At 42.5% G+C, this 26,784-nt stretch overlaps 1 protein-coding gene across 1 annotated transcript in view; it reads right to left on the bottom strand.

Annotated features, from left to right (window-relative positions):
* The window catches only part of LOC132390168 (NACHT, LRR and PYD domains-containing protein 3-like), an 85,606-nt gene that overhangs the window by 14,398 nt on the left and 44,424 nt on the right, over positions 1-26,784 (bottom strand). The window contains exons 2-7 of the mRNA XM_059962775.1: positions 23,360-23,452; positions 8,915-9,007; positions 8,131-8,297; positions 7,041-7,212; positions 6,892-6,942; positions 124-458 (exon numbers count right to left, since the gene is read on the bottom strand). Of these exons, the coding sequence (XP_059818758.1) occupies positions 124-458; positions 6,892-6,942; positions 7,041-7,212; positions 8,131-8,297; positions 8,915-9,007; positions 23,360-23,420 (879 nt within the window). The 5' untranslated portion in view covers positions 23,421-23,452. The remainder of the gene's footprint in view (positions 1-123; positions 459-6,891; positions 6,943-7,040; positions 7,213-8,130; positions 8,298-8,914; positions 9,008-23,359; positions 23,453-26,784) is intronic.

Below are 26,784 nucleotides of genomic sequence, written 5' to 3'. Positions count from 1 at the left end.
GATCAGTTCCCTCAGGTTTATTCTGCAGTTAATGGAGTTTAAATCTCGGAATTTGAAACTGAAGACAAACTGGAACTGTTGGTATATTTTCCCCGTGGCCCAGTCATGTACAATCTTTTGTACCATTGTTGTTTTCCCGATCCCCGCGACTCCGGCTACTGCTGCCAAAATCGCAGATGTGGATTTATTCCGTGAAAATCTTCTCAGGAACAACTGATCACTCCGGAGTATTTCCAGTTGGTCACACAGATGTTTGTGTCTCCACTCCTCGTGGTCTCTGCCTCTTGCCAGCAGCTCATGTTCCACCAGTCTCCGGTCTCGAACAGTAGTAATCACCGTGAGCTCAGCGTATCGATCAACCAGCTGGAAAACCTTCACCTTCTCCCTCATCAGGATCGTGTTCACTCTCAGTGTTTCAGGTTGTTCCCGCAGACTCTCCTTGTGTTTCTGCTGAAGTTCTTCCATGGAAACAGACAGTGGACAAACGGTTAGATGCCTCAGCTCAGAACTCAGTATTTAAGTACACAAGAGTTAGCTCAAAGGTATTGTACTAATTGATGTTTGTAAAGTCAATTAACAGACCCCAATCTGGACAGAGGCGCCTGGTCCAGATAAACACCAGATCATCACATTTCCACATTAACTGTGCTTTGAAGGTGTGTATTACCCTGGTAGTTTACTGACCCCCGACTGTCCCGTGCTGGACAAACTCCCACTTCTGTCACAGCTGTCATTGTTCCTGAGGAAGAACGTTGAAAGCCCAATCTGGATGTGGCATATGGGGATAGAGAAGAGTCCCACCGTGACTGATTCAAAATACAAAGTATATTTTTTCACTGGCACGTGCACTGTGTGTGGGGGATGCTGGGGGAGAAAATGTCAGTGTGTTGTTCAGGAGATTGAGAAAGTCAGCATTTTGACACAGAACACAGACAATCCCCCCCCCCCAATCCATCATCACAGACGCTGCTCAGCTCACTTTCCTCCAGAAAATGGCTTGAGACGGCAGATCTGCAGTCACGTGTCTCTGAAAGAGTATGTGTTAAAATACTCAACAGATTCAAAATAAATAAGCATAAAAGAGAAGGAAATAATTGTTATTCCAGATCTGATGTAGCACAAAAAAACGCGAAGAAAAACACAATAAACATAAATATATACGGTAAAGGAGTCACTCTGACGTCCGGTGGTTCTGACAGAAAATTTTCAAACCGTGCTGGTGGTCGGGTGGGTTTTTTTTTGTTGTGGAGGGGTGGCTTAGTCATTAGAAGTGTTGATCAGTCTTACTGCTTGGGGAAAGTAACTGATTTTGTGTAGCAAGGACGAGGCTGGGGACGAACCCCAGTGCACGGAGGCAGAGTCATGAGGCGTTAGCACCATCGCGAACAGGGAACCGGTATCCAGGAGAGTCTTTACACGGAGACAAGGTTTACATAGACTATCCAGGAAATGGTGCGGAGCTTGCTACTGACAGCCCTAAGGAATTAAGAAACGAGGTTTACTCACACTAGAGCCGACCAACGAACTGGAAAAGCATGGTTGTGACGCAGGAGTTTTATCCCATGTTCTTTAATGGGAACCAGGTGTGCTGTAATTAGCAGAACTGGGAATGATTGGAAATCAGACGAGGGGATTAAGGCACAATTAAAGAGGTAATAGCAAGATGGGAAATTGCCAGACAGGACAATGCCATTTTGAGTCTGGTGGTCCTGCTGTGGATGGAACGTAGCTTCCTCCCTCATGGGAGAGCGGCAAACAGCCCATAGGCAGGAAAGGAGGGATTCTTCTTGAGGCTCCTGTCCGTTTTCTGGAACCTTTCTGTATATACGACCCTGACGAAAGGTAGGCTATGGGTGCCGGTGATGCGTTGGGCAGTTTTGACTGCCCGTTGCAGAGGCCTCCAGTCCGCCGCTGTTATGCAGCGTGTTGGCCTGCCCTCTGCAGCACAGCTGAACAAGGACGGGAGTGTAGATGTGAGTACAGGTCAGACAACGTCTGTGGAAAGCGGAGAAATGGGAGATGCTACTGGTCTGTAACAGGTTGGTTGGTGAAGAAGAGAGCAGAGATGGAGGAATTTTGATGGTCCAGGATTTCAGCTGTCGCAGGTTCTGCATGGAACAGCACAGAAATAGGACCTCCAGCTCATAACACTGGTGCCAGCCTGATGTCCCCATAAACTCATCCCACCTATCTCCGGAGCTATGGACATGGACATCAAGATCCCTCCAGACATAGAATATAGAACAGTACAGGCCCTTCGGCCCACAATGTTGTGCCGACCCTTAAACCCTGCCTCCCATATAATCCTCACACGTTAATTTCCTCTATATACTTGTTTAGTAGTCTCTTAAATTTCACTAGTATATCTGCCTCCACTACTGACTCAAGCGGTGCATTCCACACACCAGCCACTTTCTGAGTAAAAACTCCTTCCTGTAATATCCCCCTTGAACTTCTCTCCCCTTACCTTAAAGCCATGTCCTCCTGTACTGAGCAGTGGTGCCCTGAGGAAGAGGCGCTGGCTCTCCACTCTATCTATTCCTCTTGTATACCTCTATCATGTCTCCTCTCATCCTCCTTCTCTCCAATCAGTAAAGCCCTAGCTCTCTTAATCTCTGATCATAATCCATACTCTCTATACCAGGCAGTATCCTGGTAAATATCCTCTGTACCCTTTCCAATGCTACCACATCTTTCCTATAGTGAGGCGAGTAGAACTGGACACAGTACTCCAAGAGTGGTCTAACTAGAGTTTTATAGAGCTGCATCATTACATAGCGACTCTTAAACTCTATCCCTCAACTTATGAAAGCTAACACACAATAAGCTTTCTTAACTACCCTATCTACCTGTGAGACAACTTTCACGGATCTGTGGACATGTACCACCAGATCCCTCTGCTCCTCCACCCTACCATGTATCCTGCCATTTACTTTGTTCTCTGCCTTGGAGTTTGTCCTTCCAAACTGTACCTCCTCATACTTCTCCGAGTTGAACTCCATCTACCACTATGACATCTCCCATCAAAATCCACAGATGCTGCCGTCACTGACTTTAATCCCCTTTGGAACATGCCGGACAAATTCTTCTCAGCTAACATTTAATCATGCCAGTTGGAGATTTCTCCAACAAGAGTTTCTCCCAATCTAACCCTTTGCCATTATATCTGCTTTCCCCCAAGTTACTTTTCCCACACCGAATACTGCACACCCCACTCTTGGCAGTCTGGAGGATCAGAGGGAATTTGTGGTCCGAGTCCAGAGGACTCTCAAAGCTGCTACACAAGTTGACTCTGGGTAAGAAGGCATACAGTGTATTGGCCTTCATCAACCTGGGATTGAGTTTAGCAGCTGAGAGGTAATGTTGCAGCTATATAGGACCGTGGTCAGACCCCACTTGGAGTACTGTTCTTAGTTCTGGTCGCCTCACTACAGGTAGAATGTGGAAACCATAGAAAGAGTGCAGGGGAGATTTACAAGGATGTTGCCTGGATTGTGGAGCATGCCTTATGAGAATGGGTTGAATGAACTTGGACTTTTTTTCCTTGGAGCGACGGAGTAAGAGAGGTGAACTTATAGAGGTGTATAAAATGATGCGAGGTATTGGTCGTGTGGATAGTCAGAAGATTTTTGTTTCCAGGGCTGAAAAATGGCTAGCACAAGAGGATACATTTTAAGGTTGTTAGGAGTGCTGAACAGACCTGATGGAAATGGGGTGCAGAGTTAACCATCCCCGCCCCCCTTTGAGAGCTATGGACCATTACTATTGATATGCTGCTAATGAGAGAGAGATGAAGCACAGAGGCAGAGACATCTGCTACAGATAAGAGAGAGGGAGAGAGAGACATAATTGATTTATGTATTATGGCTTCTTCCAGGATTATTTACCTTTCGCTACAAGGAAGTTACTTTGCTCGTTAACGTTCCTAAGGAGACAGCAGGAGTGGCCTGATTTGATGGACATTGTCATTTTGAGCTGATGAATGGCTGATACCCCGTCAGTGGGGATAAAAGACAGGTGTGGGGAGACACCCCTCAGACAGACCAGTGGACACTGGCCGAGTGTTGTGCACCTACAGGAAGGTGAAGGCTTCGAGGACCGAATCAGGACATCAGTCAACAAAGCTCACAGAGTGACGGCAGGGCCGGTGGGGACTTGTGTGTGTGTCCACTCATGCCAGAGTGACGAGTCCACCACAGAAGAACGGTCTGACCGAGAACGGAGGTTCATAACCGAATGACCACAATGGTGCAATGGTATCAGAATACAACAGAAGGTTTGCTGGCTGCAGCTGCAAAATCTCTTGCTTGCTCTTTCTCTCTCTCCAACAATTACAACACAACAACCGCAACTACCTCAGCACACATGAACTGAACTGAACTTTATATTCTTCAATGACAATTCATTTACCCCTAGACATTGAGCTTGTTTACTATTATTGATTATTATTCCTACACTCCTATGTTTATTATTGCTAACCTGTTTTATATATATATATTTGTATTTTTGATATTGTATTGCTTTTTTTTACGAAAACCTTTAGTTTTCGGTAACACCAGACACCAAGGGATTCTTCTATTTCTGCTGGTCTGTAAACCCAGTTAAAGGGTACGTAACAAGGTGCTTGGAAGTATGTACAGAGGTGATGTCAGGGGTAGGTTTTTTACGCAGAGAGTGGTCACTGTGTGGAATGGGCTGCCGGTGACGGTGGTGGAGGTGGATATAACAGGGTCTTTTAAGAAACTCCTGGATAGATACATGGAGCTCAGAAAAATAGAGGGCTATGGGTAACACTAGGTAATTTCTAAAATAATTACATGTACGGCACAGAATTGTGGGCCGAAGAGCCTGTACTGACCTGTATGTCTTCTACGTTTCTAAAAGCTGCAGACCTCTCCTTATTCATAAATTTGTGAACAGGAGTTGTGTTCACTGTTACCAAAGGTGCCACCACTGGAACCTGAGCAACTTGTAGGCTTTCATCCAAATAGCAGCTGCAGTATGTCCTCTCCTCTAGTTCACACGTTACACACATTATTCTCTGACCACATCCCACCACCAGAGATTCCTAAAATATTCTTGCCGTAAGGAACACAAGGCAGAAAATGTAATGCCATCATCAACACTGGGAAAGTTAAAATTACTTACTACAACAAACTTGCTTCTTTTGCTTCTTTCCAGAATTTGCCGATATATTAGTTCCTCTATCTCATGATGACTACTGGGAGATGCTTAGTAAACAACCCATCAGTGATTGTATCTGTCCTATTGTTGTGCTCTCACCATGTTGCCCCAGGCTTGAAATCCCCAGTATGCCCTTTCTGAGTGCAGCTATGAAATTCCCCAGATCAGTTATTAAACCACCCCAACCAGTTTACTTCACCCTTAAAATTGAAATATCGGAATTCTGGAATATCGAACTGCCAATTCTGTCTCTCTCGATCAAGTCTTCATATAGGCCGCAACCTCACACTTCCATGTGCTGATCCTCTCTCGAGGACCAACTACTTGATACACAATACACTCTCCACTGAACTAACATCTTCAGAACCAACCATCCCATCATATTCATTTGCATGACCCAGCCGGCCTTACAACGAGGTTTATTAGCTTAATCTGTATCTTCCGTCAACCCGGCTATGCAGGAGAAAATGTAGCTGGGCAAGAGTTTGGATTGTCAGTGGGAGAATATTCTGGACATAAAGACTGTGGATCTCAGTTATGGAGAGGGATGGCGATGTCCCGAGTATTGAGGTCCTGAATTAGTGGAGGACAGATGTCAATGCACGACAGGGTCTGGATGAGTTGTGGAAACAGTTAATTGCAGTTACACTACAAATGAACACAAACTTTTGAAAGGATGTGTAAAAGTATGTTAGGACTCTGCCAAGTGTGTGAAGGATTACACAGAGTTTGAAAGACCTGTCAGGAGTGTGCAGGATCTCAACATGTCAGGACTCTTCCAAGGATGTGTGTGGGATCTCACAGTGTGTCAGGACCCTGTCACGTTGTGTGGGGTCTCATGGCGTGTCATGACGCTGCTAGGGATGTGTGGGGTCTCACAGTGTGTCAGGACCCCGTTAGGTATGTGTAGGCCCTCACAAGGTGTCAGGACCCTGCTGCGAGAGTGTGGGCAAACTACTCAATATAATTTGAGTGAGATAGGAAAACATTGAATCAGGAAGAGAATCTTTCGTTTACAGAACTGGGTGTGGGAATGTCACTGCCGTGTCTGTTTCCTCGGCAAACAGCATGAAGAGCAGTGAAGAACAAGTTTGCAGGCTAATTGCCGCAATCCCTCAACCCTCGGTTTCCCTGTCAGAATTCCCATCTCTCACCCTTCCACAGTGTCCATCACACAAAGCGGCACACATGAATTTCAGCTTCTGTGGACTCAGCTGAATTCATATGCTGCTTTGGGGTTGAACAGAGCAGTTGGGTGTTACCTGATTTTCTTATTAAATTATCCTTTTTATTCTGTGATGAGAACTTCAATGGACTCATAATTCTAAAAATGATGACCTGTAGGATCTGAGGGAGTTTAGAAAAGAAATTTAGGATGTACCGGGGGTTGGGTGTATGTAGGGAAATGATTTCACCTTTCGGAGTAAGACTCCTCAAATGACCCTCTTCTCCAGTCTAACCCCGGTGGAGGGATCTGTAGTTGCAGGACCCAGAGAGCAGTGATCCCTTTCAGCAAACTCACCAACTCTCTGCGTTGTTCCTCATGCTGTCCTGTGAAAACTCTCCCTCCAGCAAATATTTTTCCCTGTGTCTCACTGTGCGCTGTGTCACGGTGGAACATTTACCTGGTCAAATCCCCGAGGCTCAACAACGACATGGTCCTACACAACATCAACCTTCGGTGGAAACAGCGGTTTCTTCACTTACCTTTCAGCTCCCTGGGAATCTCCGGTAAGGGTTGATGGACCGGTACACAACCTGTTCAGATTTAAACAATTTGACACGTTTCAATTCCTCAAATTATAAGTACGTAATGTTTGATTCCAAAATTAAATTAATCTCTGATACTATCATACCATGTTCCTGTATTTCTTTCAGTATTTTGTCCAACTTTGGGACACCAATCCGCATTTTCACAAAGGTTTCCCACATCACCCTCCGGGCGCGGGAGCCTTTCTCCATCACCAGGCTCAGGAGGAGTTTAGAACTGTCCGCCCACTCTCCCTTATCAGCGAGATCAGAGATTTTCTGTGAAGAGTAACGTTGAACATATTGGGGACTGACAGATTCACACAGAGAATGAGTAGTAAATGATGTGCTCTGTAACGGGATCGCACTGAGCAGTCACCCGGACGGGTGCTGATCCTGTCTGGACATGGACTGTACATTCTGAGTGCAGAGCACACGGAGGGACATTCACCGTGAACCTGGTCCACCAGTCTGTGAGATCCTGGCTGGTCTGTACCCGCTTCATTGACGTGGCTCCAAATACATAAATAATTCCTCACTGGATTTCACGTGTAAAACAGAAATCAGAAAATAATGAGCACAGATGAATAAAGACGTCAGGAGGGTTTTTATAACAGACAGAGCAGTCTTGGAGAGTTGCGGAAAAGATGATGTGATTCATCTCCTCAGTCCGCCAGTGTCCAACATGACAGTGGATTACCGGCTGACACCTGATGCCTTTCCTTTGCCTTTTCCAGTGGAGGATTATTCAGTGATCACACATTACAACATGGCAATATTCCCCGATTCACACGTTTGCAGCGACAGATTGTAAAACAATCATCTCCACCCAGAACAGAACACACTCGAGCTCCTGTGGCACCCACTGATAATGTCCCGGTTCTCACTGACATCCTTCTGTCACGCTGCACAGTTTTCCGAAACCCAAACCTCCTGTCATATTTCCATTTAATACTCTAAGCCCACACAACTGTTACCTGCTCAACTCACTCTGAACATTGAGCAGCCACCCACCAGTCCGCTGGGTCTTTTCACCCCTTTCTATCACTGGTTCAGATTCACATGTTTGTGATTGCAGGTACAGTATTTATTTCCCAGTCATTCTTTTATCTAATTTAATATCCGATGAGTGAGAGTTATGACACCCATCAGTCCTGTGATGTGTGAAAATTCAAACCCATTCTCCCTCCCACTCACCCGATGTTCCTCTCCACTGAACTGATTCTCGGCCGTTAACGCCAGGCTCACTCCGGACACCCCTCCTTCCATCGCCTGCTCCAGCCTGTCCCGGTAGAAGTCCGTCAACTGCAGCAGCTGGAAATCGTTCCAGCTTGCCAGGAGCTCGGTGATCTCTGAGCTTGGACCTGTGGGGAAAATGGGGAGCATTAAAGAAGTTATTGACCCCATAATGGGCAGTATCTTTCTCTCTGGAATCTAAAGATCACCAAAAACTGCCCAAAATAAATACTGTATATGTTATTGTCCAGTCGGTGAAGTCCCCGTCCCGGTTCACGGTCCGGTCCGTGGAATCCGGACTCTGGGTCTTCCAGCTGTCCCTTCTTTCAGTGGGGCTTAATCATAGGCACCTGATGCTCGATCTGGTTACTGGGAATTATGTGGCCCAGGTTTCGAGCGTTGGGGCTGGTTCGTCTTATCCGTCTCCACGGTTGCTGCCTGACCGGCTGAGTTCTGCCAATATTTTGTGTGTCTTTTTATTGCCCAAAACTTTCAGCATCTGCAGAATGTCTTGTCTTGTCTTCTGGAGTAACTCGCTATTTTAATGTGCATCACAATCTGTTAGATGAGCAGGAGCAGACAGTAACTCTACTCCTTCCACGTGTGACTGTATTTCCCCCAGAGATGTCAACTCTCTCTCTCTCATCTCTCTGCTCACAAATACTTCGTAAATTGTTGATATTGAATTAAACCCAGGCACAGAATCAGCAGAGTATTTAAAAATTTAAATACTTCGCCAACATACCCCGGTTCTTTCCCGATGTTGACGCCACTGGATCTTCTCCACTGCTCGAAACTTGATCCATTTTGTGGAGAGGTTTTTTCAGTTTTTTCTGCTCTGTGACAAAAAAAAATAACAGGAGGGTCAAACATTATTTGGGTATAAAGGAAAACACTGTTTTGTTTTTAAACGGAGGCAAACAGTTCCAATCATCTTGGGCCAATCCACTGAAGCCTTGACGTGGCCGGATCCACCTGAACCAATCCACCCACAGTCACACAATGTCCATTTCCGCTCTACATGCATTGTACAATGGGCCAGGATTTTCTGGGGTATCTACACGCTATATGGCAGGCAATTCCGTTTTAGGAACCAATCTTGTGTCTTGGAATGGGAGTGATGTGTCAAGATTTCTTTGAGCATATCACCTGGCTATTATCAGATAGTTACATGGCCCCTTGTAAAACACAATCCACACATCCAAAACAGCATCTGGTGAAAAATATTTAAAATAAATAAAACAAAGTGCTGGAATTATTCAACATGTTAATATTTCAGGTGGAAGACCCTGTATCAGAGCTGAACCTATATGTAGGAGCCATGTATCTGCTCTCTATCAGCATTGTATTCTGCATTGCATATGAATGATTTTTTTTTTGTTTCACAGTCTGTTCCAAAACACTCCGTGCTCTCCCATTCACCATCCCAGCCCCACCCTGGACTGACTGTCCAAATGCACCAACTTTCACTTGTTCAAGTTGAAAACCATTCGCCATTACTCAGACCATTTTCATAAACAACCAACGCAGACTGGGAGACCATTTTGCTGAACACCTATGCTCTGTCCGCCAGAGAAAGCAGGATCTCCCAGTGGCCACACATTTTAATTCCACGTCCCATTCCCATTCTGATATGTCTATCCATGGCCTCCTCTACTGTCAAGATGAAGAGACACTCAGGTTGCAGGAACAACACCTTATATACCAGCTGGGTAACCTCCAACCTGATGGCATGAACGTTGACTTCTCTAACTTTCGTTAATGCCCCTCCTCCCCTTCTTACCCCATTCCTGATTTACTTACTTTCACCCCTCCCTTTCTTGTTTTCTCTTTGCAGATCACTCTGCCTGTTGTTTATCTCCCTCTGGTTCTCCCCTCCCATCCCATGATCCCTTCTCCAGCTCAGTATCCCTTTTGCCAATCACCCCTTCAGCTCTTAGCTTCACCCCACCCCCTCCGCTCCTCTCCTATTATTTCGCATTTGCCCTCACCCTCCTACTTTCAAATCTCTTACTATCTTTCTGTTCAGTTAGTCCTGACGAACGGTCTCTACACAAAATGTCCACAATGCTTCTTCCTATAGATGCTGCCTGGCCTGCTGCATTCCACCGGCATTGTGTGTGTGTTGCTTGAATTTCCAGCATCTGCAGATTTCCTCGTGTTTGCTTCATAACTAATCAAGTTGCCTTTCAAATTCATTGTGACCTGTTGCAATATCAACCAGACTCCCAAATTTAGTATCAAACTTGCTAGCCGTGCCATGTATATCCCTATAAAAATCAATGGCATGAATAATGAATTACAGAGGTCTGGACACTGACACACTCATCCCACTTGTCACAGGCCTCCTTTCGCTAAAACCGTCTTCAATCATCTCCCTCTGCTTCTTGTCCTGGAGCCCGGTGTGAATCCCATCGCCAGCTCCCCGTGAATCCCACGTGACCGAACCTTCCCGATCAGCTGCCATTCAGGAACTTGTTACAGACTTCACCAAAGTTCAGACAAACAACATCACTGCGCAACTTCACCCAACTCCCTAGTTAACTCTTAAATAATCTCCAAAATACTTGACTGATATGATGTCCTAGTGGGCAATTTAGACGGTGATCTTCCGATAACCAATGTCCAACATCCCTGGATTTCAGCTTCACCGCAGACTGAGAAAATTCCGATCCCAGCTGTCGAATTACCAACCTGGACAGAAGCCCGTATACTGCCAGTTCCATATCCTCAGAGTCACCAGCCCAATATCATCACCCATACAAAGATGCTTTGGTGCCGGCAATTTGCCGTGACTAAGGCGGAATTGGAACCTAATGACACACTGCCGGGGCCGGTGCTCAGGCTGGTTCCCCGGTCTGTATAGAGGATGCGGATACACTTCAGCCGGACCCCAGCAGCTAAACCGAGCACATTTGATCACAATCTTCCTGCTGTGTGGGATTTTGCCCAGCACAATTTGTTGCCATGTTTCCCACAGAGTAGCAGGAAAAAACGTTCCTAATGTAATATTACAAAATTGAAAATGCTGGAAACTCAGTACATCAAGCTACATCTCTGAAAGGAGAAATGGTGGAAGACCCAATAACTGAAATGGGTCTGTTATAGGTGCTGTCGTTCTGCTGGGCATTTCCATTATTTTCCTCTTCTTACATTAAATTTCCTACAACTATAGCTTTACTCCACCTCTTCATTTTAATATACAGATCGTAACTGATTGCCACCCTGAACTGTAAAAGCCACCCCACCCAGTTTGTTCGTTCTGAGTTTATTCAGACCCTGATGTAACACATCCCATACAGTCAATACTCACAGCATCCTTTCCTTCCACTATCACTCTGTTGTATTTGCCCCTGAGGCCACTGTCTCTACCCTGCCAGGTGATGATTACAGAGCGATAAACATGTGCATCTCTTCTTACAGCTCTGCCGGGTTCCTACCCTGGAAACGGAGGAAATGGCTCTCTGAATTTAACCAAAAAGGAAATAGCAAACTCAACATCAAATGCTATGGATTCCATTATGACAAAGATTAACACTGCAGCCATTTTGTAACAGGGAAGGAAAATTGTAATGGCTGCTTTTCTCCCCGCCACAAACTCTATTCGATTAAAACTCTGGTATTCCTAGAGATCTAAAAAACCTATCCTGGAAAAGGTGCAAAACAAAACAAAACTTCACAATGAAGACAAAGTTTGGAAGAAAGATTACTGAAATATCTCACTGGGATGCAGTCCAAAAATTGTTTAAAAAAGATAGTTGATATATATCATTGAGGTAGTGGCATGCAGACTGGACAGTGTTTGAACAAGATGGTTGATATATATCATTGAGGTGGTTGGATACATTCTGGACAGAGTTTGAACAAGATGGTTGATATATATAATTGAGGTGATGGCATACAGACTGGACAGAGTTTGAACAAGATGGTTGATATATATTATTGAGGTAGTGGCATACAGACTGGACAGAGGTTGAACAAGCTGGTTGATATATATCATTGAGGTGGTGGGATACGGACTGGACAGAGGTTGAACAAGATGGTTGATATATATCATTGAGGTGATGGCATACAGACTGGACAGAGGTTGAAAAAGCTGGTTGATATATATCATGAGGTGGTGGGATACGGACTGGACAGGTTGAACAAGATGGGCAGGGAATGAACAGATGGAACCAGGTGGGAGAATAAATCAAGTGCACTCTCTGATGGTCGTCCAGTAATACAGATACTGAAATAATAGTACACGCTAATAGATGTAAAGGGGATTTCTTCTTTTTTCTTTGTTTCTGTGTATGTAATCAAAAGTGCTTCTTTTGTTTTGTTAACTAGCAGGAATGCTTCTTTGTTGCGAGAGAGTGCTGGGAGAATTGTATTCCTTTGTGATCCAAAAGGGGATTAATGTTCTTTCTTCTGAGTCTGTAAGCTTTTGTTGACGGGCTTTTGGGGAGATCGGCGCGAGGGGGTTGAAAGAGAGGACGCGATGCTGTAAGCTGGGCGAGGAACGGACCCCAAGCGGGGGGGGTCCGAGGCCAGGAGGTACTCCGAGGAGGGGGGATGAAGCTAGATGTGCTTTGTTGACCACTCGGAGGGTCCTGAGCTGCGAGTCGAGGAGTTCGGAGGGTCCTGAGCTGCGAGTCGAGGAGTTCGGAGGGGATCGAATGGTGGACAGAAGACTTCAGTAATTGAGCTCCAACGGCTGTGCACGAAGTGGTTTGGACTTTGACAAGTTTGGCGCCTTTTCTTTATTTTTTCTCTTCATGTATACTGTATCGTTATTAATCACTTAGTTATAGTAACCTTTATAAATTGTACTCATTTAATCGCATATGGTGTACTGTCTATTTTTGGGTGAGGCGGGGACATCACACAGCATCCACACCAGCTGATTACCCAGTTTGGCTGGGCCGAAGGCTGCTCCCCCTAGACGAGAACGAGCTGAGCGAGCCTGAGGCGACCTGGGGGTTACATTGATAACAAAGCCAAAACAAGCAATGAGATCTTCGGTATATGTCCTTTTCCACTCTACAAGCTTTATCAATGCTCCGCAGAAAGTATCCGGCTTGTGGACATGTAAGACACAGTTTCTTTTATCAGTCTCTCCCTTTTCCGACTTAAACTCAGAAATTTCAACTTTATTCAGTCGGATCCTGTAGAGCGATAGTTATAGTTATGTCTAACCTAAGAAGCTCTAAAAAGAATCCCGACGTCGGTAACGGTAAGCTTAAGAAGGCCAAGGAGACTTCAGAGGAGCCAACCAGGGTAAATAGATTAGAGTCTCAGATCAGCTATACCGCTGCTGATATAACTCAACTAAAAGAAAGATTTCTCCCTTTGGAGGAAAAAAATGACTCTGAGCATTGATCTTCAAGAGGTTAGTCGAAATGCGGCTGATATTTCTTCTCGTTTGGAAAATGCTCAACAACGGATCCTGGATTTGGAGGCTCGCTCTCCTCGGAACAATATTCAAATTGTTGGATTAAAAGAGAAATCAGTATCTGCCGACACACTGGATTACTTTGCTAACATGTTTCAATCTTTATTTCCGGAGGCTTTCCCGCAACCCCAGGAGATCGAAATGGCTCAGAGAATCGGCTCCTTAAAATCCTTGGGTCAAAGTAAAGACCGGCATGTGGTTGTGCATTTTCTTCATTTCAGAGACAAAGACCGCATTATTAAGCTGGCTCGAAAACAAAGGTTGTTTCAATTGCAAAGCTCTGAAATTCACTTCTTCCAAGATTTTTCACATGAAGTTGTTCAGTAACGTTCTGGATTCACTGCTGTAAGGCGTACGGCTTATCAAAGACAGTTGTATCCATCTGTTCAATCCCCAGCTAAATTAAGGCTTTTCGTCAAAAATTCTGGGGTTTGTCTTTTTGATGATGCAGCTGAAGCATTGCGTTTTATTAATTCTCTCCCTGATGAGTCCGAAACCTAAAGCTGAATGATTTACAACAGTTTGGTTGCCTTACGATGTAAGGAGTGATGAAATCGGAAGATTTGATGGCTATAGAAAGTCTTTACCTGAAAATGTACTTTTATCTCTGAAATAGATTGGTTTTGTGGTTTTAACCTTAGTAGTCATCGTGAGGAAACTGTTGAAAGACAGTAGATAACTTTGAACCATCTAGATTTTTTTTCTTTTTTTTTTTGCTTCATATGCTTTTGTTAAGAACTTTTAAGTAATTATCTGGGTTTCTTTATGCTTTCAAGATGGATTTGATATTTTAAAGATGATGATTGTTTTTCTTCTGAGCAAATACTTCAAGATTTTTTTGGACTTGCTTTTTCTCCTTATCTAATATTATGTAGGCTATTTTCAAAACTGAAGGTCATATCTAATGACTGTTTTCTTTTGCTCGGTTAAAATGAACTGTATATCGAATGTAATGAGTTCTATATCCGGGAGAGGGCGCCAGAGGTTACGTTTTTCATTTTTATCTTTTATTCAGGCAGATGGAGTTTATAATTGCATTTTATGCATTCTTTGCGGCTTACGTCAATTGATATCGACTTATTTCTAGGCTTTGTATTTTGGGTGTTCTTTATTTTTCCTTTTTCCTTTTCTTATTTTTATCCCCATTATGGAATTCCGGAGCGTACACAAATGATTATTATTGTTGTTTATCTCCGCCATTCTCGACTACCTTATCCTGACATGCGTCTAACTACATCTTCAGATATAAAGTTTCATGATGATATTTAAATAGTTAAACATTTTAAATTGGAATCATCCTATTAAGTGCAAGAAAACATTTAAAGCTATTAATCGATTCCAACCTGATATAATCTTTGCACAAGAGACACATATCAGGTTATGTGTTATAAACCGCTCTTTTAAATTTTGGGAGGGTCCTCAGTTTCAGGCAAGTTCTCAAAGTAAAATTAGAGGTGTTTCTATTTTTATTGATTCCAATATTCATTTCAACCAGGAAGATATTACAGCTGATATTAATGGTAGATTTTTGATTCTTAAAGGAAAAAGTTACAACAGGAAAATGGTTTTGGTTAATATATATGGACCAAATGTTGATGATCCCTCATTTTTAAAGCTGTTTTAGCTGTATTACCTGATCTAAATATACTATTAATGGGTGGTGATTTTAATACTTGTTTAAATCCTCTAATGGATAAGTCATCACCCAAACATCAACTACCTAATCATTTTGCATCACTTATTAATTCCTTATTTTTATTCCTTATTTAATTCCTTTTTAATAGATTATGGCATAATTGAAACTTGGAAACATATGCATTCTAGTGATAGAGAATGTTCCTTCTTTTCACATGTTCATAATAAATATTCGAGGATCTGTTAACTCTGATCACGCCCCTTTAGACCTAATATTTGAACTGAAAGATGTTGCTTCTACAAGACCACTATGGCATTTTCCAGAACATTTGTTACACAGTTCAGAATTTGTTGAGTTTATTGAAACTCAGATAAAAGGTTGTTTTTCTCTTTACTAATACAGGAAATATTTCAAAGTTAGTGATTTGGGATACACTAAAAGCTTATTTATATAGTCAGATTATTTCGTATACAGCTAAACTGAATAAACAGACAAAATGGAAGAATTTGTTGGAAGAATTTACAATTTACTATTACAACGGGACAAGCATCCTTTACTTAAGATTAAACAGGATTGGGAGAAGGAACTCAATTTGACTTTCATATGGGAGGATTGCACACAGATTCTGAAGCTGGTTAACTCTTCTTCGATCTCTGCTAGTCATTCACTGATTCCATTTAAAATTGTAAATCGTTACCATTTGACGAAGGAGAGACTTTCCAAAATATTTCCCAACGTTGACAAGTATTGTGATAGATGTAAAACTGAGATAGCTACATCGACACACATGTTCTGTTCACGTTCTACATTTAAACAGTTTTGGAAGTCAGTTTTTTTGACAATTTCTAAAGCACTCAGAATCAATTTACAACCTAATAAATTGACTGTGCTTTTTGGAATAATTCCTCAAAATATCCATGGTATTTCTGTATCTGACCAACATGTTATTGCGTTTGTTACATTGATAGCTAGGAGAGCCATTTTGCTGAAATGGAAGGATATATCAGCTCCTACCTTGTCACAATGGTTCTCTCAAATGATGCTGTGTCTTAGCTTGGAGAAAATTAGAAGTCGAACCTTTGAACCTTTATATGATTTTGAGAAGAGAAGGATCTCATTTGCTCGTTATTGTCATTTTAGTTAACTGATAGATTTCCTCCATGGTCTAAATGTATTTTTTGATACCTCTTATATTCTTGTTGGTGGTTTGATGTTTATTTTTAGAAGCTTTTTGTATGACGCATGGCTCCAGGTTTGCACCCCCAATGTGTTTCTTTTTTACCCTCACTTTTCTTACTTAGTAGGGTTTTTTTTATTCACAAAAATTTTCAACCCTAAGATAATTTCTTCTTTTATGAGGCATTGTAAGTGTTACTTCGAAGTACTTGTGCTATTCTTGAAAAAAATTATGAAAATATTTGAAAAGAAAAAAATGGAATTAGATAAAACTTCTAAACAAATTAAAGATTTAGATAACATCAATGCAACCTCTCCAAATATTGATTTGTTTAAAAGAAGAGTGGAATTACAATCGCAATATAATTTATTATTAACTTATCCTATTGAAGGATATTTGCTTAAATTGAAAGTCAGTTTATATTTTTGGAGATAAAAATAAGGACAGCTAAAAGACAAATTTTAAAGATTCATAAAGATAATAGGGATATAAGTAAGTAACCATGAAAACATTAATAATACTTTTCTGGATTTTTATTCTGATCTTTATAAATCTCAATTTCCTGCAGATTCCTCAAAAATGAATGTTTTTTTTTTACATACGATTAAATTTCCTCAAATTACTGTTGAAGATCAACAGATGCCTGATGCTCCAAGTACTGAGCATGAAATTCAGAAAGCTATGCTGTCCAAACAATCATTTAAAGCTCCTGGACTTGATGGTTATTTGGTAGTTCTAATAGGGTGTCCCTCTAATCTGAAGTAGGATCACCTGCTTGTAGACAATCCCACCAGAGGAACCATCATCTCTGCATCCACTCTATCAAGTCTTTTCACTATTCGATAGGGTTTAGTAAGGTCACTCCTCATTGTCCTGAATTCCAGTGAATACAGGCGCAGAGCCATGAAGCACTGTTCATATGACAAGCCATTCAATCGTCGAATAATTTCCATGAACAGCCTTTGAACCCTGTACAGTTACAGCACATTGCCTTCGAAGATAAGAGGTCGATCCTGAACCGTGTCTACGCCCACCTGGACAAGCCGGCGAGCACTGTGAGGGTCATGTTTTTTGACTTCTCCAGTGCGTTCAACGCCGTCCGCCCTGCTCTACTGGGTGAGAAGCTGACAGTGATGCAGGCGGATGCTTCCCTGGTGTCATGGATTATTGATTACCTGACTAGCAGACCACAGTACATGCGCTTGCAACACTGTATATCAGAAAGAGTGGTCAGCAGCACTGGGGCTCCACAGGGGACTGTCCTGTCTCCCTTTCTCTTCAATGTATGCACTTTGGACTTCAACTGCAACACAGAGTCTTGCCATCTTCAGAGGTTTTCTGATGACTCTGCCATAGTTGGATGCATCAGCAAGGGAGATGAAGCTGAGTACAGGTCTACGGTGGGAAACTTTGTCACATGGTGCGAGTGGAATCATCTGCAGCTTAATGTGAAAAAGACAAAGGAGCTGGTGGTGGACCTGAGGAGGGCAAAGGCACCGGTGACCCCTGTTTCCATCCAAAGGGTCAGTGTGGACATGGTGGTGGATTACAAGTATCTGGGGATATGAATTGACAATAAACTGGACTGGTCAAAGAACACTGAGGCCGTCTACAAGAAGGGTTACAGCCGTCTCTACTTCCTGAGGAAACTGAGATCCTTTAACATCTGCCGGACGAATCTGAGGATGTTCTTTGAGGCTGTGGTGACCAGTGCTATCATGTTTGCTGTTGTGCGCTGGGGCAGCAGGCTGAGGGTTGCAGACACCAACAGAATCAGCAAACTCATTCGTAACGCCAGTGCTGTTGTGCGGGTGGAACTGGACTGTTTGATGGTGAAATCTGAAAAGAGGATGCTGTCCAAGTTGCAAGCCATCTTGGACAATGACTACCATCCACTCCGTAATGTACTGGTTAGGCACAGGAGTACATTCAGCCAGAGAATCATTCCACCGAGATGTAACACTGAGCGTCACAGGAAGTCATTCCTACCTGTGGCCATCAAACTTTACAACTCCTCCCTCAGAGTGTCAGACACCCTGAGCCAATAGGCTGGTCCTGGACCTATTTCCACTTGGCATGATTAACTTATTATTATTTAATTATTTATGGATTTATATTGCTATATTTCTACATTATTCTTGGTTGGTGCGGCTGTAACGAAACCCAATTTCCCTCGGGATTAATAAAGTATGTCTGTCTGTCTCTCTGTCTGTCTGTCAACGTGCTCAGAATACTCCAGTGCTTTATAAAGTTTCAATATTACATCCTTGCATATTACATTCTAGGCGTCATCAGATGAATGCTAACATTGCATTTGCCTTCGTCATCACTTACTCAACCTTCAAAGCAATTTTTAGGGAATCCTGCACAAGGACCACCATGTCACTTTGCACGTCCGTTTTCTTTTGTATTTCAAAAATTGCTAAACCTTTCATTTTATCTACTAAAGTGCGTGACCATACAATTCTCAAAATTGTATTAAAAACAATATATTAAAAGCAATATATTAATTTACAGTTATATTAAAAGCCAGAGGATAGTGAGGGATAAAATTGGCCCCTTAGAGAATCAGAGTGGTCAGCTGTGTGTGGAGCCGAGGGAGATGGGAGAGATTTTGAACAATTTCTTCTCTTCGGTATTCACTAAGGAGAAGGACATTGAATTGTGTAAGGTGTGGGAAACAAGTAAGGACGTTATGGAACCTATGACAATTGGTGGAAGTACTGGTGCTTTTAAGACATTTAAAAGTGGATAAAGCTCCGGATCCTGACAGGATATTCCCCAGGAACTTGAGGGAAGTTTGTGCTGAAATAGCAAGAGCTCTGACGGAGATCTTTAAGATGTCATTAGAAACGGGGATTGTGCCGGAGGATTGACGTATTGCTCACGTGGTTCCATTGTTTAAAAAGGGTTCTAGAAGTAAGCCTAGTAATTATAGACCTGTCAGTTTGACATCAGTGTTGGGTAAATTAATGCAAATTATTCTTAGAGATAGTATTAATAATTATCTGGATAGACAGGATCTGATTAGGAGTAGCCAGCATGGATTTGTGCGTGGAAGGTCATGTTTGACAAACCTTATTGAGTTTTTTGAAGAAGTTACGAGGAATGTTGACGAGGGTAAGGCAGTGGATGTAGTCTATATGGACTTCAGCAAAGCCTTTGACAAAGTTCCACATGGAAGGTTAGTTAAGAAGGTTCAGTCGTTAGGTATTAATGCTGGAGTAATAAAATGGATTCAACAGTGGCTAGATGGGAGATGCCAGAGAGTAGTGGTGGATAGTTGTTTATCGGGATGGAGTCCGGTGACTAGCGGGGTGCCTCAGGGATCTGTTTTGGGCCCAATGTTGTTTGTAATATACATAAATGATCTGGATGATGGGGTGGTAAATTGGATTAGTAAGTATGTCGATGATACTAAGGTAGGAGGTGTTGTGGATAATGAGGTTGGTTTTCAAAGCTTGCAGGGAGATTTATGCCGGTTAGAAGATTGGGCTGAACGTTGGCAGATGGAGTTTAATGCTGAGAAGTGTAAGGTTCTACATTTTGGCAGGAATAATCCAAATAGAACATACGGGATAAATGGTAGGGCATTGAGGAATGCAGAAGAACAGAGAGATCTAGGAATAACAGTGCATAGATCCCTGAAGGTGGAGTCTCATGTAGATAGGGTGGTGAAGAAGGCTTTTGGAATGCTGGCCTTTATAAATCAAACCATTGTGTACAGAAGTTGGGATGTAATGTTAAAATTGTACAAGGCATTGGTAAGGCCAAATTTGGAATATTGTGTACAGTTCTGGTCTCCGAATTACAGGAAAGATATCAATAAATTAGAGAGAGTGCAGAGACGATTTACTAGGATGTTACCTGGGTTTCAGCACTTAAGTTACAGAGAAAGGCTGAACAAGTTAGGTCTCTATTCATTGGAGCGTAGAAGGTTGAGGGGGGATTTGATCGAGGTATTTAAAATTTTGAGAGGGATGGAGAGAGTTGACGTGAATAGGTTGTTTCCATTGAGAGTACGGGAGATTCAAACGAGACATGATTTGAGATTTAGGGTGCAGAAGTTTAAGGGAAACACGAGGGGGTATTTCTTTACTTAGAGAGTGATAGCTGTGTGGAATGAGCTTCCTGTAGAAGTAGTAGAGGCCAGTTCAGTTGTGTCATTTAAGATATAATTGGATAGGTATATGGACAGGAAAGGAGTGGAGGGTTATGGGCTGAGTGCGGGTAGGTGGGACTAGGTGAGATTAAGAGTTCGGCACGGACTAGGAGGGCCGAGATGGCCTGTTTCCGTGCTGTGATTGTTATATGGTTATATGGCATTCCGTTTCTTTGCCCAGTTTCCTAATCTATGTCCTTCTGTATCCTTTCTAATACCTCAAGACCACATGCCCCTCCACCTATCTTCACTCCGTCTGCAAACCTTGCAACAAATCCATCAACTCCATCTCCCAAATCTTGAACATAGAGCGTAAAATGGAATCGGTCCCAACACAGATCCCTGTGTAATATCACTTGTAACTGGGAGCAATACAGAAAAGGTTTCTTGTATCCCCACGCTTTACCCCTTTATAAATCAACTACCACATTATCCTTGACATATTCTTTCTTGTAATACCATGATTTCGTAGCTTGTTTAGCAACCTTATGTGTTGCAGCGTAACAAAGACCTTCTGAAAATCCAAATACACAATATCAACAGTTTCTCCTTTGTCTATTATGCTTGTAATTTCTTCATCCAGAAACTCCATCAGATTTGTCAGGCAAGACTCTTCAAGTGCCCTGGGATGACATCCTTAATTATCAACTCCTGTATCTTCCCAAACACTGAGGTCAGACAAACTGGCATATGGGTTTTCTTCTGCCCCATTCCTTTCTTGAAGAATGAAGTGACATTCGAAATTTTCCAGTCTCCCGGAACCATTACAGAAGCTAAGAATTCTTGAAAGAACATTATTAATGTCTCACAAGCTCTTTAGCGACCACTTTTAGAATTCTGGGGTACACGCCATCCAGTCCAGGTGACATAGCGAACTTCAGACCTTTCAGATACTAAAGAAATCTCTCTCTAGTTATCGTAACTTCACACACTTCATGCACGCTGACACCTGGAACTTCCAGTATACTGCTAGTGCCTTCCTCAATAAAGACTGGTGTAAAATATTGATTCAGTTCGGCCGCCATTACATGTCCCACTTTACTACCTCTCCAGTGTCTTTTTCCAATGTTCTGATATCCAGTCGTGCCGCTCTTTTGGACTTTATATATATGAAGAAATGTTTAGTAACATCTGTAATATTATTGATTCATTCCCCTTGGTATTTCACCTTTACATTTTTAATGACTTTTTGTTGCCTTCTGTTCGTTTTTACAACCTTACCAATCCTCCATCTTACCACAAATTGTTGCTCCACTGTGATCTCTTTTCCAGTCACTTCTGGCTAATTCCTCTCTCATGCTTCTATAGTTCACCTTACACCACTGTAATATCGATACGTCTGTCTTTAGCTTCTCCTTCTGCAATTACTATTTGACTCCCACTATCTGACAGACAGGGGGCAGTGAGAGAGGCTTTCCAAACACGGATTGAACACTAAACCCCAGTCCATATTTACTGCTGCAAACTCGGAACAGCCCACTAACTCACAGCCTCTCACGCTGAGGGAAGGAAAGGCAACTCACTTTCTTCTTTGCTTCCAAAGGAACTGCAGAACCAAACATCTGACCACAGAACATAAATACTAACTCATCACTTCATACGCCCGGACAGCTTGATCAATAGTCCATTATATCTGGGTCAAAACCCATGTGATAGCCCGGGACCCGAATTCACGGGGTACCAATCTACCCCGAGAGATTCGCACATCTTCGCACGTCTCACATAGAATTCCACGCGACCCATTCCTATATGTCAAAAACGTTTACTTTATTGGGGAAGGAGGGACGTCCAGTGCCATCTGTAGTTGTAATAAGCTCAGACGAACGCCAAACACCACACATACTATATTCCTGGATCCCCACCACAGGATTATAACCCATGGCCCAGGACTCATCGCTGCCACGGATGAACTTCAGAGTCTCAGCTATTCCCAGTTTAAAAATTAACACTTTTGAACCAACCCGTGACAGATCAGTAACCAGAGGAAGCTTTGTCTGGACGGGGATCGGAGATGAATTCCCGGCCTGGGGTCACAACATGGGGGGAGGAGAGAAATGTGCTTGGGCTGGGGGGTGGGGGAGGTGTGTGGGAGGGGTTATAGTTCCATCTGCTGAAGGGGGCTCTTTTTTACCCTGAAGAATATACCTCTGTGTTTGGAAAGGACCTGAGAATATAGTAACCCATCACTCTCCTGGTACTGCCCATCACCTCCGCTTTGCTCTGGGATACGGTCTGCCTGCCTGGTCAACCCCTTCCTCGGCAAATCTCTGGGATATCTCACAAAATGCTGGAGGTACTCAGCAGGTCAGGCAGCATCTATGGAGGAGAATAAACAATCAACGACTGGGGCCAAGGCCCTTCATCGGACTGAAAATGAGGGGACAGAAATTCTAGATATTGTTACATTACTTTCTATTCTGTGTGGTCCTGATCCAAAACGTCAAATGTTTATTCCTCTCCTTGGATGCTGCCTGACCTGCTGAGTTCTGCCAATATTTTCTGTGTCTTTTTGTTGCCCAAAACTTTCAGCATCTGCAGAAGGTCTTGTCTTCTGGAGTAACTCTCTATTTTAATGTGCATCACAATCTGCTCGAGGAGCAGGAGCAGACAGTAAATATTCTCCTTCCACATGTGACTGTGTTTCCCCCAGAGGTGTTAACTCTCTCTCTGATCTCTCTGCTCATTTTTCACAAATATTTTGTGAATTGCCGATATTGAGTTAAACCCAGACACAGAGTCAGCAGAGTATTTATAAATTAAAATACATCGCCAACATACCCGGGTCCTTTCTTGATGTTGACGCCACTGGAACTTTTCCACTGCTGAAACATTGACCCATTTTGAGGACAGGTGAAATTAGTTTTTGTAGTTCTGTAACAAAAAAAAAAATAACAGGAGGGTCAAACATTCATTGGGTATAAAGTAAAACACTGTTTTGTTTTTAATCTGAGGCAAACACTTCCAAACATCTTGGGCCTGTCCACTGAAGCCTTGACATGGCCGGATCCACCTGCACCCATCCACCCACAGTCACACAATGTCCATTTCCGATCTCTCCATGGATTGTACACTGGACCAGGAATTTCCAGGGTATCTACTCGCTATATGGCAGGAAGTTCACTTTTAGGAATCAATTTTGTGTCTTGGTCTGGGAGTGATGTGTCAAGATGTTTTTGAGCATATCACCTGGCTATTATCGGATAGTTACATGGTCCCTTGTTAAACACAATGTAGGCGCCACACATCCAAAGCAGCATCTGGTAAAAAATCTTTAAAATAATAAAAGTGCTGGAATTATTCAACAAGACAGAGAGTATGTTAATATTTCAGGTGGACGAACCTGTATCAGAGCTGTGCCTGTGTGCATGTATCTGTTCTCTATCAGCATTGTCTTCTGCATTGTGTATTTATGATGCTTTTTTATGATAACATGTCGCATCAGTCGGTGTTTGGTAAACTATGTGAGTTACATATTTGTGCTTTGTTCTGTGCGGTACACAGCTGGGGATTGACGGATGTCGTATCTTTTATTATTATCCATTCAAATACGTTGAACTAAATGTTGGCTACACTTCAGTTTAATTGTTTCGCGTTTGTATGCTTGCTAATTGCTAATAAAGAATCGAATACACATCACCGTTGTTGCCAGTACTGAAAGAAGAAGCGGATCATGCTATGAACAAAATGCGAAAGGGTCAATCATCCGGACCAGATCACATTCTGGTTGAACTGTATGAAGCGCTGAAGGATTTTGGTGCAGAGTAATTAAAAACCTTATTGAATAGAATATACAACAGTGGCAAAGTACCAGATCTTTTAAAGACAATGTTCATTACACTGCCAAAAAAAACAGGTGCAATGGAGTGTGGGCAATACAGAAAAATTAGTTTAATGAGCCAACTCACAAAAATTCTACTTAGAATCATCATGCAAAGAATAAGAAACAAAATTATACCAGAGATCAAAAAAGAACTGAGCAGCTTTGTCGAAGACAAAGGAAAATCAAACGCCACTTATATTCTCAGGAATATTATCGAAATACCAATAGAAGTACAACAAGATTTATACTTCTGCTTCTTTGATGACACAAAAGCCTTTGACACAGTGAAACACCAGGTAATCTTGGAAATGCTTAGAGAAATTAATATCGACGGAAAAGATCCAAGAATAATCAGGGATCTCTGCTGGCAACAAAGTTCAGCCATACGGGTAGACGAGATTGGTAAATATCAGGCAATAAAGCGAAGAGTCAGAAAGGGTTGTGTTCTATCACCAGACCTGTTCTCCCTGTACGGTGAAAACATGATGAGAACCATACAAGACCTACGTGGAATAAGTATAGGAGGATACAATTTCACCAACCTCTGCAATGCAGATGATACAGTACTGATAACAAAAAGGGAAGTAAATTTGCAGATATTGTGGTTCCAGTAATGTCATCATCGAGAATGGCAGCTTAAGTCACTATCTGCTCCGGAAAATGCGTATGAAGCCCCGTTAACACAAAAAATAGTGTTTCTCGGATGTATTTGAACTGATAAGGGGGAAAGAATGGGGAAAAATAATAGAAATTTAAAAAAACGACCCTGTGGAGCCTGCGCCCGAGAGGAGTGCAGCGAGCAGCTCTCCAACTCGACCGCGTGCTAGCGAGGCAGACGCTGGGCCTCGTTCAAGCGAAGTGGCGAATATGATCGAAATTCTGAAAGAGATACGGGAGTTCCAGAAAGATATAAAACAGCAACTACATGATATTAAGTCAAAGCTCGCCAACGTCAATCAAAAATTAGCAGTGTCAGAGATTCGAATTGAGAAGGTGGAAGATCGCGTTCAAAACGTGGCACGGATACTAAGTAGTATGATAAAAATATTAAATCAACGAGAAGGTAAAATGCTTGACCTGGAGGGAAGATCACGGCGGAAAAATATCTGAATCTACAACGTTCCCGAAGGAGAACGTTCGGGAATGTTCTCGAACTGGAGATTGAAATGGAGCTGGAATTTGAGAGAGCGCATCGTGCGCTTGTCCCGAAACCTACCCGCGATAGAGCAGATAAGCCACGCTCAATAATAATTAAATTCCTTCGATACAGTACCAAGGCGGAGATTCTATAAAGGGCCTGAGGTAAGAAGAGGGTGTTTTCAGATGATAAATTAATATATTTCCACTAAGGTTACCCCCGCCCCCCGGGGTCCTGCAGAAACATAAAGAATGCTCTGAAGCAGACCGAATACTACAGCAAGAAACGATTAGATTTCAAACTCCGTAAACTGCTAAACTTCCGAGTGTTTTATCAAGATGGGATCCGACTATATCAGACAGTGGAAGAGGCGACTACAGAGATGAAGACCAGAGGGCTGTCCGTCAGAGTGATCAAACCGAGGGAAAGCCTGGCAGAGGAATTATTCTGCTCCGCTTGGGAAATAGTGCGAGAATCGAGAAGGCAGGAGACGGGAGGAGGCCAAGAGAAGAGGATCAGGAAGAGACTGGGAGTTTTGCAAAGACAGCCCTCACCCCCTCCAGAAGAGCCATAACGTTTGGCTAACTTTTAAAATGCTGAGAAGCTAAACGGAAGCAAAATTAGACGGTGATATCCCTATCTCGAGAAATACATATTATAATGTGGATTTCATATTACTCAGTTATTCTTTTTTATTCGCTCGTTAGCTCAACGCAGGGTCAATTACCAGAGACCTCAGCCTTGGAGTGACACATTCGTTGCCATTTTTGTTAATATTTGCATTTCTTGGTTCTTATTTGTTCAGGGAGTAGATCGATCAAGTTTTATTCTGCTAATTTCAATGATACATTGACAGAGAAATACAGATGTCTAAGGACAAAGTAAAATACATTTCTTTTCATGTCAGTGGGCTATTATATCCAATCAAACATAAGGGAATTTTATCTGAAATAAAAAAAAATGAACAAGCCCATCTAGTATATTTACAGGAAACTCATTTAAGTGATAATGAGCATAAAGAAAAACTAAAGAGAATGGGTTTCACTAGTTTATTTTTCTCCTCATATAAATCAGGACATAGGAGAGGAGTTGCTATTCTTATCTCGAGTAAGCTAAATTTTGAAAAAAAAATTCGAAGTTGGAGATTGTTACGTACCCTGTAACTAGGTCATTTACCAGCAAAGATAGAGAGGTCCGTTGAAGTCTGATGGTAATATTTTTAAAAGTCTATTTATAAAGGGGCAC

Source organism: Hypanus sabinus, unplaced genomic scaffold, assembly GCF_030144855.1.
Source record: "Hypanus sabinus isolate sHypSab1 unplaced genomic scaffold, sHypSab1.hap1 scaffold_799, whole genome shotgun sequence".
NCBI lineage: Eukaryota > Metazoa > Chordata > Chondrichthyes > Myliobatiformes > Dasyatidae > Hypanus > Hypanus sabinus.
The sequence above is the reverse complement of the archived record's forward strand: the minus strand, read 5'-3'. Positions and strand labels throughout refer to the sequence as shown.